The sequence below is a fragment of the Poecilia formosa genome, unplaced genomic scaffold, assembly GCF_000485575.1.
Source record: "Poecilia formosa unplaced genomic scaffold, Poecilia_formosa-5.1.2 Scaffold286, whole genome shotgun sequence".
Lineage (NCBI taxonomy): Eukaryota > Metazoa > Chordata > Actinopteri > Cyprinodontiformes > Poeciliidae > Poecilia > Poecilia formosa.
The window spans coordinates 782,674-795,875 of record NW_006800225.1 but is presented as its reverse complement, the minus strand read 5'-3'; the positions used below and the strand labels follow the sequence as shown (position 1 = coordinate 795,875).

The window sequence follows — 13,202 nt, the reverse complement described above, 5'->3', positions numbered from 1 at the left end:
GGATGCCTCGTTAAATTATGTTTTATTATTTAGCGGATGTGGTCCTGCTGGGTCGTTATTTGCGTTCCGCCGCGCTCTCACTTCCGCCTGTGTTGTTGACAAAAGCTAACTGTTAGCAGCATAACGTCCAGTTATCAAGTTCGGCCTGGGAGGATTTTACTGATTAATGATAATGTCCGGGGTTTTGTCGTTTTTCGGGGGACCAATACCGGAGCAATGCTGCTGGTTCAGAGCGAACGGCAGGATTATTTATACAGGTGAGCGGATAGACTGAACACTGCGGGCGGCTTTGCTTTAGATGCCGCTTTACTGAAAATACCAGAAAATAAATGTCATAATTTTATTTATCATATTTATTTTTAATTATATGTATAGCAATAAAGGTAGTGATTAAATGGCAATAAGAAACAGTAGATTTATCGTGCCTGCTTTATTACACACACAAAAAAACAAAGTTATTATGAGGAGAAATATTTTCTGCCCATAAATGTCTTCCTGAGTAACAGCAGGACTAAAACTGACAGGATCGCAGCTCAAAATGTCAAAGAATTGGCTCAACGTGTGAAAGTTCCAAGTAAAAAGGACAAAAAAATTATATTTTCTTGATCTCATCACCAGAACTTATTTTGCTTTGACCTCATTAGGAACAGCTAAGCCTTTCATTGCTGCCAAAACATTGTCTACCATCATCTGCACCATCTTTCTTATTGTCCCACGAGTGTTGGTCCCGATGTGGGGCGTAATCAGCACGTTGGGGAGGGTGAGGAGTGGATGATCCCTGCACAGACCCATCAGATGAAGCTAACATTAGCAATAATGTGTCAACAAAGGAAGAGTTTAAAATAGAGGGTACCTGGGTAGTGGTTCGGGGTGAGTGACGTCTAAAGCTGCAGCTCGTATCGTTCCAGACATCAGGGCTTTGACTAGAGCGTCCTGGTCCACAACCAGACCTGAAACATTAAACGATTCAGATTGGTAGAGGAGCGAGTTCTTCTGAGTTTTCAGTCCAGGAGAAAGATTTACCTCTGCTGACGTTTACAAGTGTCCCTGTGGGTTTCATGAGCGACAGCTCTCTGTGGCTGATGAGGCCGGTGGTGTCAGGGGTCAGGTTCACCACCACCACCACGAAATCGGACTCTTTCAGCAGGTCGTCCAGTTTCTCGCAGTAACTTGCCCCGACCGCTTGCTCATCTTCGACACTTCTAAACAACAGAAGAATCAAAGATCTTATGAGCCGCCTCCGTTTCTTGGGTTGACACATCGCGGTCCGAAAGTTGACCTTCTGTTTCTGTTGTGGTAAAGGATCCTCATGTTGAAACCTTTGCTTCTCTGAGCAACTTTGTACCCGATGTGTCCCATTCCAATGATCCCCAGAGTTGAACCTGTTACTTCAACTCCCATAAGGCTTTGTGGTACATGGGTGGTCTTAGAATCAACTGATATCAGGTGACCTGCAGAGACAGGAACCAGAAAAAAACGTTCCCAAGCTTTCAGATCATTAACAGAAACCTACACATGTGGTCAAAAGTTTACATACCCACTCATCATAGGGAAATAAATGTCTGTTTAATTCTGGGCTTTTAATTACATAATAATTTTATTTAAACATCTAAGTTTGAGTATCTCTATTTGCACTGTGGATTGATGGTAGAGCTAAAAAAAAAGGCGTGGGTACAGACCTATAGATCTATAGATTTTCTTTAAATCTATAGATTTAAAGAAATTTAAATTTCTTTAAAGAGATTTAAATTTTCTTTAAATATATAGATCTATAGATTTAAATTATACATGATCCCATTAATTATAGGGTAAATGTCCATTAACAAAATGTGAATTTTTTGTAGCTTTTTACATAACCAGCTGAATATTTGATCAATCTTCTTAGCAGGTTAAGGGCATGGCTATTTCTTGAGTGCGGTGTTCGCCTGTTTTTACCATCAGAAAAGGTATTTTCAATGTGTGTTTGGGATGACTACCTACTGCAGGGGTGACAAACTCATTTTCACTTTGGGCCACATCAAAAATCTGGATGTTCTTAAAGGGCCGGTTGTGCCAGAATCTATTGATAAAAGCCATTAAACTGTTAAAATATTAACCAATAGCAGTTCCTCTGGGAGTTTGTGATTGTTTTTGTGTTTCTTTTGCAACGTGATGCTAATTTATGAGTATTTGTAAGGAATTTATATGATATTTGAGTTAATGTATGATGTTACATGTGACTTTTTATTACTTGACATCAAGTAAGGCTGGGGCAGTAGTCACTTAAACGCAATGTTTTTGACCAATTTTGAGAAACACTTGCAATAAGATCAGAAAAAACGTGGGGATCTGTTGATTTTGTGTAAATTTTGAGGATTTGTGAAAAACTGGAGGAAATTATTGATGTAATTTGGAGCCTGTAGGGCCACATAAAAAGCTGAAGCGGGCCAGATTTGGCCCCCCGGCCTTGAGTCTGACACATGTGACCTAGTGAAACACCCATTTCTCAGCAATTTTTCCACATTGAAACCTTTTTATGTATTTTTGTAGTTCTTCAGAACCCATTTGATTTTTTTCCTCCTTTTTTTGTGCAAAATTCTTTCTTCTTGTTGTTGAACACCCAGTTGTGCCCAACTTTCATCCCTGTCCAATCCACCTTTTGGTACTGAGACAACATCACAGCACAATCCAGCCACTACCATGCTCCATTGTTGGTACTGTGTTCATTTATCTTACACTTTGTATCCATATACCTCAGTCTTTATCCACTTTGACCCCGAGCTGAAGTGAGCAGTACATCATGAGGTATTTTAGGAGTGAGAACAATTATAAGAGGGGAAAGTATTGCTCTCACCCTCTATAACCGTCCGTGCTGAAGCCAGAAGGAGCGCCATGGCCATGTCTGCAGTGGCGTCGCTCACCACGCCGGGAGTGTTGGTGACCTTCACCCCAAAGCTGTTGATGTACGGCACATCCAGATGGTCGATGCCCACTCCTCCGTTGGCGATCACCTTCAGCGATGGCAGGCAGCTCAACAGGGAAGGCTCGGCCGCGGGACTGAAGTTCCACATAAACATGCCCTGGATTTTAGGGCCGTGCAGGGCCGGGTTTTGTAGGAACTCCTTGAGGCAGACGATGTGGAAGTGTTGATTGATAATGTCAACGACGTCCTCATGAAAACCCTTGTCCCCAACCTCTGAGATCAGAACCCATGGTTTGTTGTCTGCCATCTCCTGCTGGGATAAGAACACATTTAGAAACATTCAGACAACAGCTGATGGTAGTTCAACATCCTCAAAGCTTGATGCTGCCGCCAACATGCCTGAACAAACTGACTGACGGAAAACACCAGCACCAAAAACCTTCAAATATCCAGGAGGTGACATCAGGACTCTGTTTATACATTACAGTTCAATTCAACAAGTAAATAGTCTGAACTCTTACCAGACAGTGTGGGGGGAAAAAATGTATTTTCTGTGCCTAATAAAATCTTGTTCCTTCTGTAGATTGATCAGAAATTCGCTTAAAGATCTGAGCAACTAACTTGTGATGCTTATGAAACACTCTAAGTAAATAAAATCTAAAATAGTCTCAGGTTAATGTCTCAGTCAAGAGATGTCCTCTATAAACAACTGAAATAACAGAAAGGTGTTTTATATGCAGCTTAAAGCCTGTAAGATTGCTGATCTCTAAACAGAGTGACTCAAACTAACTTCTGAGCCCCAGGAAGCCATAACATAGCTGACACTGACTAAATTAATATAAGGGATCATATTTCTTCTAGTGAGATTTTAGAATAATAAGTTATGACATAAAACCGAGTGCTAAGAATAAAACTAAATATGAAACTGGGAGCAGACTGTAAATACTCACAAATGACTCTTGTCCTTTCTTCCTGTCTGCCCTTCAACCAGGAAGAACTACTCAATAAATTTAAGGGCTTCAAAATAAAAGTCTTAAAATAAACGGACCAGTGAGTAGGATTATTTCCTACATTTGTAATTTATATACAGCTTCTGAATGAACAGCGACGAGAGAAAAAAAATTAATTTTATTGTTGTACAACACCATGGAAGTTTATTATACCACGTGAAAAACATCTCTAATCTTAGAATAAATGCAATGTTTAATTGATAAAGCAAGCTGTTTTGTCAACGTTATCAGCTTCACAAAGACATCTAGATCTGCGCTTTGACTTGACCATTCCAAGAGTTTTCATTTCTGAGCTCTCAGTTATGGAGTTCAATTTGTTTCACAATTATTCAATCAAAGAAAAATCATGTCAAATAATTTTTTTGATTGAATACTAGTGTGATATATATGTATTTTTTTGATTGAATAATTGTGAAACAAATTTAACACCATACTCAGTCACTCCTTGGTGGATTTATTTCTGGGGGTCATCATTGTGTCACAATGACTTGTTCTGTCTTTTTTTTTTTACAGATCATCTCACATTTTCCTCAAAATGTGAGATGCAATCCTTTGTACAATCCTTTGTAGCTTATCAAAGCTACAAAGGATTGTAGCTTTGATAAGCTACAATCCTTTGAGCTGACCAGGTACTGCTACAGAAAAGATCCTCAAACCATGGCACCTCCAAGTCTGTGCCTTACAGATGGAGTAAAGTTCATTCCTGCAAGGCTGTATTTGGTTTGTCATAAATATGTCTTCTGTTCTTCTGCCCAAATTAAAAGGTAAATTCATCTGTCTAAAGGTTGTTTTTCCACAGATTCCAATCTTTGCCCGTGTTCTTCCTTTCAAACCGTAGTTTGGCCTTAATGGTTTTCATAAAGAGCAAAGATAACAACAATTTTAAGTGGAAATAATTTAAAATAATACTTTGCAAAAGAGTATTTTCTTCCACTTTGGTTATTTACTTACATTACTTGATTTTTTAAAAATTGGACATGAGGACATTAAGGCTCTAAATAAAAACAAGTTTTAATAAGTAACTCCACTTAATAAAATTCCTCATAAATATTGATTTATCACAATGATTCTCAATACAAGTCATGTGTTATTTAAATTATTTTTTTGGGGTGGGGAATGGAAAATTATAGACTTTTCCAAGATTGGGGGGGTTCCAGACCCCTTCCCCGCCCCCCGGGATTTACGCCTATGTATGAATCTGAACAAGAGAAAGTGAGTCTAGAAAATAATTGACTGAATTAATTATTTATGGGGTGTACTGACCTGAGTTTGCCATTTAAAACACATAACTGGACTGAAGGTGCACCTTGGAGTGTGATGTGTCTGACTTACTTGGATTAGACACTTTGTTCAAGACACTTTGTTCCTGACAGATAACTTCAGTTTATCCAGTTTTGTATCTCTGGTTACAAATTAGTTCAGATGCATCCATCTGTACAGCGGCCAGCAAAACAATTCAAATTTGGACTACTTCACGTTTTCTCACAAGCTTTTTCTGCAAACTTTACAGTTCGAAGAGTAATTTTTGCCTTCAGTCCAATACAAATATATTTTAGTAAGTTTGTCATTTTTACACCGATGGCATTTTTTTGTTTTAGATTTTAAAACAAAGGAAAAAAACAACAGAAATTGAGGATAGATGTGTATGGTGATGTTTGTAGAAAAACTATGGGAAACCAAAGAACAAGAATACATGTGTTCAGAAAACCCCCCCAAAACAAGCAAGTTAGCATGTATTTGTAGAAATCTCCCTACCGCTAAATGAAATCCAGTGCAGCCAAGTAATTTGGGAAGACATTATTAGTAAAAAGATTAAACTTATGTGTAATTCATATTTGTGATGAGTCCTGTGTTTCTGTGAAGTCCTCAATGGTTTGTTAAAGAACGTCAATAATCAAAAACCAACAAGAAGATCAAGGCAGACAGATCAGAGATAAAGCTATGAAGAACTTTAAGGCAGAAATACATTGCAACTACAAACCTAACAAGACCTGACTGTCCACAAATTCGGAAAGGCTATTAGTTGTGCCCTCCATAAAGTGGCCCGTGTTGAAAAGTAGTGAGAAGAAAACCTCAAGAAGTTTGTTCATAAAACTAAAGAGAACCAGCAAAGATGTGTAAAAAGTCTGCATGTAAGATATTGTGAATGGTAAAAACCTAATACTAGGTTGCAACTGCACAAAGCATCAGATTTTTCTTGATAAAATAATTAATATTTTTCTTTCATATTCATAATGATGTTCTGGTAACACTTTATTTAAAGGGGTGCGCATAAGACTGACATGATGACACTGTCATAAACATGACATAACATCTGCTATGATAACGAAGGAGTCTTTGTGAATGTTTATGACTGGTGTCATGAAGTGCCATTTGGTAAATAATGACACTTTTAATTCAAAGTTGCATTAAGAGTCCATTAAAAGTGTCAAATTTGCACCTCTTATTATAATTGGAATATTATAAATATAAATGCTGTGTGTTTAGATGAGACTTCTGCCAATAAAGTGCAAAGCGAACGAGAAATACCTTTTTCTGCTGCAGCGTGCTCACAGATCTGAGTAGGTTTGTCACTTTAAGAAGCCTGGATGTTGGCGCTGCAGCCCGGAGTTTTGTCGCGCACCGGATTTGGCGGAGACATTGCATTCTAACCGGCTCATATTAATAAAATAAAATAAAAGATAAAAATGTATATGTGATTTAATAATAATAATAATAAAAACAGAAGACAAAAATTATATGGAAAGGGCAAACATGGTACATGAGTGTTGCATATAGTATAAATTAAAAAAATGCATTTAGATAAAATCCACTGTTCTCATGCAGGAGAATAAATTGGTGTAATGTCCATTTACCATCCACATGCTGGTATTCAAAGAGAAAATGCATGAGCATAAATAACTAAGCTACTTCAAGAAGGTTACTAATATCCAACCTTCATGAACTGATAATGTTCATATATCAGTTCATGAAGACTCAGTGCTGCTCTCACCTTTTCAGTCGAAGTTGTTCTCAGCTCTGTTGATTCCTGACTGGGGAGAACAAACAGGCTTTAGTTTAAAGACATTGGATAAAATGTAACCTGATCATGTGGATGTGCATGTTATATCTTTAACTGGGCTGAAGGCTGCAGTGAACTATTCCCTCCTTTTTAGAATAAAAAGAGAGAGAAGGCATTAAACCCAGTGACTGAACAGACGTGGTTGTTAGAGAACAAAAAAAAAAAAATTGATCAAAGGTCATCAGCTAACTTACCGTCCAAAAAGAGACAGTACATGAGGCTGATTATTCGTACACACTTACTTTAAAGGTGTTTATTTTTAATGCTTTTATGCTAATTCACTTTATACAAGCTCAATTGTAGCAAAGCTGCTGGCTTTGACAGAGTCAATACACTTTGCCAAAACAAAAAACAAAACACTTGCTTAACATTCAGCCATTACAGATAAAAGAAAATGTGTTGTTAAATTTGCAGGAAGAAAAAATCTGCCAATAAATGATCAGGAGAAATCAACAAAAGTTCTTCTTCAAAGCTGAACATTTCCAACCTCCCACTAGGTGGCGATAAGACGTTTAGTTGGAGGCAGCGCAAGCCCTGTCTTTAGCTTTTTGTAGATGAAAATCTGCTTCCGCAGAAGAATTTTGCATTATATTTACAAGAATGGACTCACCATAAAATAAGAACTGTGCTGAAATATTGAAAAATAAAACCTGCAGATGATTTTATCAACTTTGATGAACGCACAAAAAAATCTTCGATCGGATCATTTTTAAATAAAATCCTTCTGCGTCTTTACTAATCAGATCAATAACTCTTATGCCTTATCCTTAATAAAAGGTTGTTAAAAATCAAAGAATGGCAGAAGAAGACGTTTAGTCGTGAGAGTTAAGCTTGACTTCTGTAGATTGTCAGCAGACCACTTGCTTGGTGTTTTATGGCTCACACTGAGGCTCCATGATGGGTTGGAGGAGCCGTTGCAAGACTGAAGCCTTTATTCTTTTACAGAGTGTTTCATGTACTGATTCTGAGTGCACTGTGTCCAGAAGGGGGTAATACGACTGAGGAGTCGGTTTTGATGTGACTCCCTCAGCGTTGGTCCATGTGTGGGAGCATTAGGGAAGGCCATGTGTGCTGATCGATGGCTTACCTGCTTTTAACTGTTACATAATCGCTCCACCTCACTTCTCCTCTTCACTTGTGTCCATCTTTCCTCCTCCCATCCCACTCCTTTCTCTCTTTACCTCCCTCCGCCTTTAAGTATCTCCTCGCCTTGAGATGTGATGCCCCGTGACGAAGGCTGTAAACCTGGACTGGCCAGGAGTCATTCAGGCCCTCATTAAGCCAGTCCTGATCTCCAGCCAAGCCTCCATCTGCTCCAGCATGCAACAGCAGGGGGTGTTTTAGCAAATAGCTGACTCATCAAGCACATGCAACAATTCTGTCTCTGTATTTTTAATCCATGCAGAGATGTAATAAAGTAATAAAGTAAGAGTTACTGTGCCACATCTGGAGGAGAAAATTGAGTTTGGGTTTAAAGGAAAATGGAATAAAGCACTCAGCTTTTTTTTTTTTTGCTGTCTACCTCAAGAAACACTCCATAATTTGTAATGTGAGAATATTGCTCATATTCCAGCATCAAAAATCTCATGCCTGCAGCTTTTAAATCTTACCCTGTGGTGTCACAATGTGGCACCGGCTGTGATAGTCCTTGAACAAACTCTGTAATAGACTGCTGACGTGAGTGGGCAGGCCCATCGTGACTCATCTTAACTGCACCGCAAAGCCTACCTCTCATGCGCCTTCTGAGCAGATAAAAATAACAATAAAACAAGTGCGACATGCTTTATACACTGATAATGTAGCGCATTGTCTGGTCCACTAAGCTTCATTCGTTTTCAGTTTCAGGACACAACAGAGGATGAACAGAAGTTTGCATCTAAATAGTCTCTTTTTTATCTCCTCAACTGCTCGATAAATATTTCAATATATTAATCGATTTCTGCTAACATTAAACAAGTTAATTGAATATTTTAATATTATTAAATGTTCTGTTCTTATATGTTCAAAATCTTGCAACAAGTATAGTTTGTTAAATACACTGAAAGAATATATGAGTACATGCTTATTTTGCAGTGGTTTTCATCGTTCTACATAAATAAATATTTAGTTTTTGTTCCTTGACCCATTTCATAAAAGAAATATTCACACAAGTCATTATTCATGTGGATCATATAGGCAGTTGCCCACGGCAACCATAGCGGGGGGTGGGGCGTACGAGAACCAGATAATAAATACAGCTCATGTGTCAGTTGTGGTCTGAAGAAGTTTCACATTGCTTTCATTTGAGCGCAGCGGTGCAAGCGTCCCCTGCTTCCTGCTGCGAATAGGTAGACGAGGGTGTGTGCTTTACGTGGCTGCACTGTATTTGATCAACACCAGAATCTCTGACAAATGCGTGTGCTGAAGTTGGTTTTGAGGTGGCAGAAGGAGGGACTTTTCCATGCAAGAAAAGTTTCCTAACAAGAAAAACATTAAAACAACAAATTCAGACGAAAGAGACAGAATAGGTGTAAACATCACAAAAGCATGGATCTGTCCTGTCTGGCTGGTGGTGATAATGCAAAGGTGTGGTTGATTATTTCTTAGTACACTTTAGGCCCCTGAACAACAACCAATCGATTGTTTCTGACCTTGCCTAACCCTCTATGGCTACGACTGGTTCCAGGAACATAATAATGAATTCAGTATGCTCAGTGGTCATTAAATATGAACCTTTGGGATCTGGAGAATCACATCACAGACATTCAATTGACAAAATGTGCAGCAACTACGTGAAGCTATCATGTCAATATAAACCAAATTTGCACCTGCCAGGTGTGCCTAATGACATAGTTGCAACCTAATTGAGTTGGCTGTCTGTTAAAAAGTAAAACACATAACTCATCTGGCAGTGAACACCAGTGAATGCTTCATGATTCAACTTATTTTTACGTTTTACTTTTTACTTCTAAGTTGGAAAGTTTGATAATCCCACCTTGTACGTAAAATACGGTGATATTAAACTGCTTATTTGTACTTTTTATGATTGATTTATCATGAAACTTGTGGTAGACAAAGTAGTACAAGGTCTCTATTTGTGATTGGTGAAGAAATGCATTGCTCTTTGCTTGTAGTGTTGCTGATAGAGGTCAGCTCCACACGCAAACGTTAGCACAACCCGCTGGTTTTCCGACCCACAGCTGTTGCTTCACGTTCATGAAGTGCTGCTTCTCGTGATTTTCGCAAACTAACATGCGATGTTTGCCAGAGATGGCTTTCCCTCCCATAAGATCACAGTGCTCCCAACCTGGGGAGGGCTGCTTGAGAACTTAGCTCACCTCGAAACTCTTCTCTCCTCTCCAGCACAGGTTGGCTCTGTCTGATTAGGCAACAGATTATCATCAGGAGGAGATTGTTGGCTCTCAATCAGTCCAGCTCAGTGGCTTCTCCAATCTTTACCTGCCACCCAGCCTCGCCTCTAAATCTGCTGTTACCTAATGGCGGAGCCCATGCTGAGCCATGGGCCGTCCAGTTTAAAGACTGAGCTGTGACACGCCAGGCCTTGCGGCTTCTGTATGCGTGTAGGAGTGTAGAGTTGGGGTTTACTCTTCACTGGAGAGCCAATCAAATCAATGTTATGCAAACCTATTAGTCAGAGGTTGCAGCACTCATTCGAGGACTTTCCCTCCGGGTCCAACTAACCGATGAGCTCTCACCTCTGTTAGTAGTGAATAGCAGGACTGTCCACTTGTTCAAGAATTCCTGAAAAAGAATTGAATCATTTTACTGTAACATACTGACACAAATTCAGACTTATCACATGTAATTAACCCAATCAAAGAAACTTTTTTTTATTATTACTTTTAGAAATATTGTCTTAAATTTGAACTATAATCAAACTAGAGCTTTCATACCCCTTTAACCTTTTCACATACGGAGATGTTGCAACCTCATCGTATTGTAACATTTAATGCATTTAATGCAACAAGACAACGCAACGTGGGAAATTACACATGGCTTTTGAAATATTTCTAAAAGAAAAACCTGAAAAGTGTAGCACAAGCATTTGTAATCAGTCACCATCCTGAGTAAATAATTTGTGTGCAACAAAATTATTTGCTGTAATTACAGCTGGAAGTCTTGTGGAATACGTCTTTACCAGAAATCTCCTTCAAAATACCTCATTGTTCAAGACGGGCTGTGAACAAGTCTTTCCAGAGACTCTTAAATAGATTTAGAGCTGAACTTTCATTGGGACATTCTGAGGACAATATAATTCTACCCACCATGTTCGCAGTTAGCATGGTGTATTCAGGGTGACGTGCAGGTTTCTAGTGTTTTGCATGTAGGCTGGAAAGTTCAGTTTTTGGCCTTGTTTAACCGTAACACGTTACGGTTAAACAAGGCCACATTAAAAGGAGCAATACAAATGCACTGCACATTTTTGTCAATTTTATCTGTAAAAACATGTTGAAAGCCATGAGTCATGCTAGCACTTCAGTATTGTGCGCCAGTTTGTGCTATCTGGCACATAAAATCAAAATTAAATTCACTGAAGTTTGTGATTGGAATGTGACAAAGTGCATACTTTTGCAAGGCATGCCATAAAATGCATTAAAATCCTTCAAAGATGCATATCTTCCTTTCCTCTGTTTTAACTCACATTTATTTATTTTTTTCTCCCACAGGTTGGATTTGCAGGTGCTATTCTTAATTTTATACACTCAGAAAACTGAATGTAACCTCACTTCCACAACTATTTTTTGCAATATTCTGCTGTTGCATTACATATAAAGCCTTTTAAATTATGGTTTATCGTTATTTTCACAGTAGGAGCCATTGAAGATGTGGTTCAACTCATATAGACTCACATATCTGTTTGATTCACTGGGACTGTAACTCTATACCTTTTGCATGGTTTGGATCAGCTCTACCTGTCTATGTGATCAGGGTTTTGCTGACACAGGGGGAGGGAGAGGTTCTCAGCGTACCTCCTGTAGCCCTTAAGAAAACGCTCCTTGGAACAGCAACAGAATAGGCTCAGCATGGCTTTGACTTCCACTAATCATCTTAGCCAAAGCATGCTGCCTCTCAATGTGCCTGCATAGGAACACCTGTACAGGGCAATGCCGGCCGCATGGTGGTCATCATCAGTAAGCTCTCTCATCTTCATCATGATCAGCAGCAGCAACAGAGTGCAATACTCAGAAATAAATAAGCCCATTTCTCAGAACATGACAAATCCTTTTCATGCAAATGATTGAAATCGCAACATTGGACTGACTGAAACTGAACTCCATCCTAAAGATTGTACTAAGACATTCAGAATACATGCAAAACTAAAGTGTAAAAAAATATTTAATAATATTAGCATGATGGGGTGCAAAACTAGCATATTATTCTGTATGTATTTTTTAAATGTAGTTTACAGATTTTTTTTTTAATTAGTATCACTTCGTCTATTACCACCCTAATGTGCAGATAAAATTCCCCAGTAGAAACAAAAACTGCATAAAAGAGACACAGCAGACTTTAGAAGAAGAGACTTTAGCATCATTTAGTATCAGAGTTAGAATTTGCATGCCAAAAATTTGCTTACATATATACTCCCTAACACTGCCTGCTATTATTGCCACAGACATCAACCCTGATCATATGAACCAGAGCTTTATGACATGGATACATAATCTTCTGCAAAAACGTAGTCACATAGGACAACTGGGATGAATAATCTGTTTTGCTATTAGAATTAAAGTGTGATGCATTCAAGGTCTAGAAGCCAACAATATATTTGGCCCAATGGATTAAATGTCCTTTAACCTCACCTCATAAAGATTTTAGTGACCATGCTAAAGTTCATAAAGCGCGGTGAGGACAAAGCAATGTGGAGGAAATGAGGGTTAATTGCAACTAAAATAATTATTCAATAGTCAACAGTAATATGATGGTTACATGTTTTCCTTGAATCATAATGTCCCAATGAGAACCAGCAAACACAAGTTTATGCTCTGCTCAATGAAAAGATGCAAAATGTTATATTTGACCTTGCTTAATATTCCAAATAATAGTACCATTATCCTCCATATACAAATTAAAAGCAGGTGACGGTATTCCACGTTGTTTAATCTCGTTTGTTTGAATGTTTTTATTATGGCTTAATCAAATTGTTTAAGATAAGCTGAAATATTACAGATATTTTTAGACGTATACTTGTTAACATTACTAGTCTGTTGGCTCTCAAAAAGTCAAA

At 38.4% G+C, this 13,202-nt stretch overlaps 1 protein-coding gene across 9 annotated transcripts; it reads right to left on the bottom strand.

The window, feature by feature from the left end:
- Nucleotides 1–341: 341 nt before the first annotated feature.
- LOC103151594 (probable 2-ketogluconate reductase) lies at nucleotides 342–6,985 on the bottom strand. 9 transcript variants are annotated; one of them, XM_007571750.2, is made up of 7 exons: nucleotides 6,905–6,985; nucleotides 6,442–6,559; nucleotides 2,834–3,215; nucleotides 1,280–1,451; nucleotides 1,024–1,202; nucleotides 854–950; nucleotides 342–778 (listed from the first exon to the last, which is right to left on the bottom strand). In XM_007571750.2, the coding sequence occupies exons 2-7, from the start codon at nucleotides 6,556–6,558 to the stop codon at nucleotides 622–624; spliced, it is 1,104 nt and encodes a 367-aa protein (XP_007571812.1). In that variant the 5' UTR covers nucleotide 6,559; nucleotides 6,905–6,985; the 3' UTR covers nucleotides 342–621. The 9 variants fall into 9 exon arrangements, with proteins under 9 accessions (XP_007571812.1, XP_007571816.1, XP_016537068.1 ...); XM_007571754.2 differs by lacking the exon at nucleotides 6,442–6,559 and having other exon boundaries at nucleotides 2,834–3,212; nucleotides 6,905–6,938; XM_016681582.1 differs by lacking the exon at nucleotides 6,442–6,559 and having other exon boundaries at nucleotides 6,905–6,923.
- Between the last annotated feature and the right edge of the window lie 6,217 nt (nucleotides 6,986–13,202).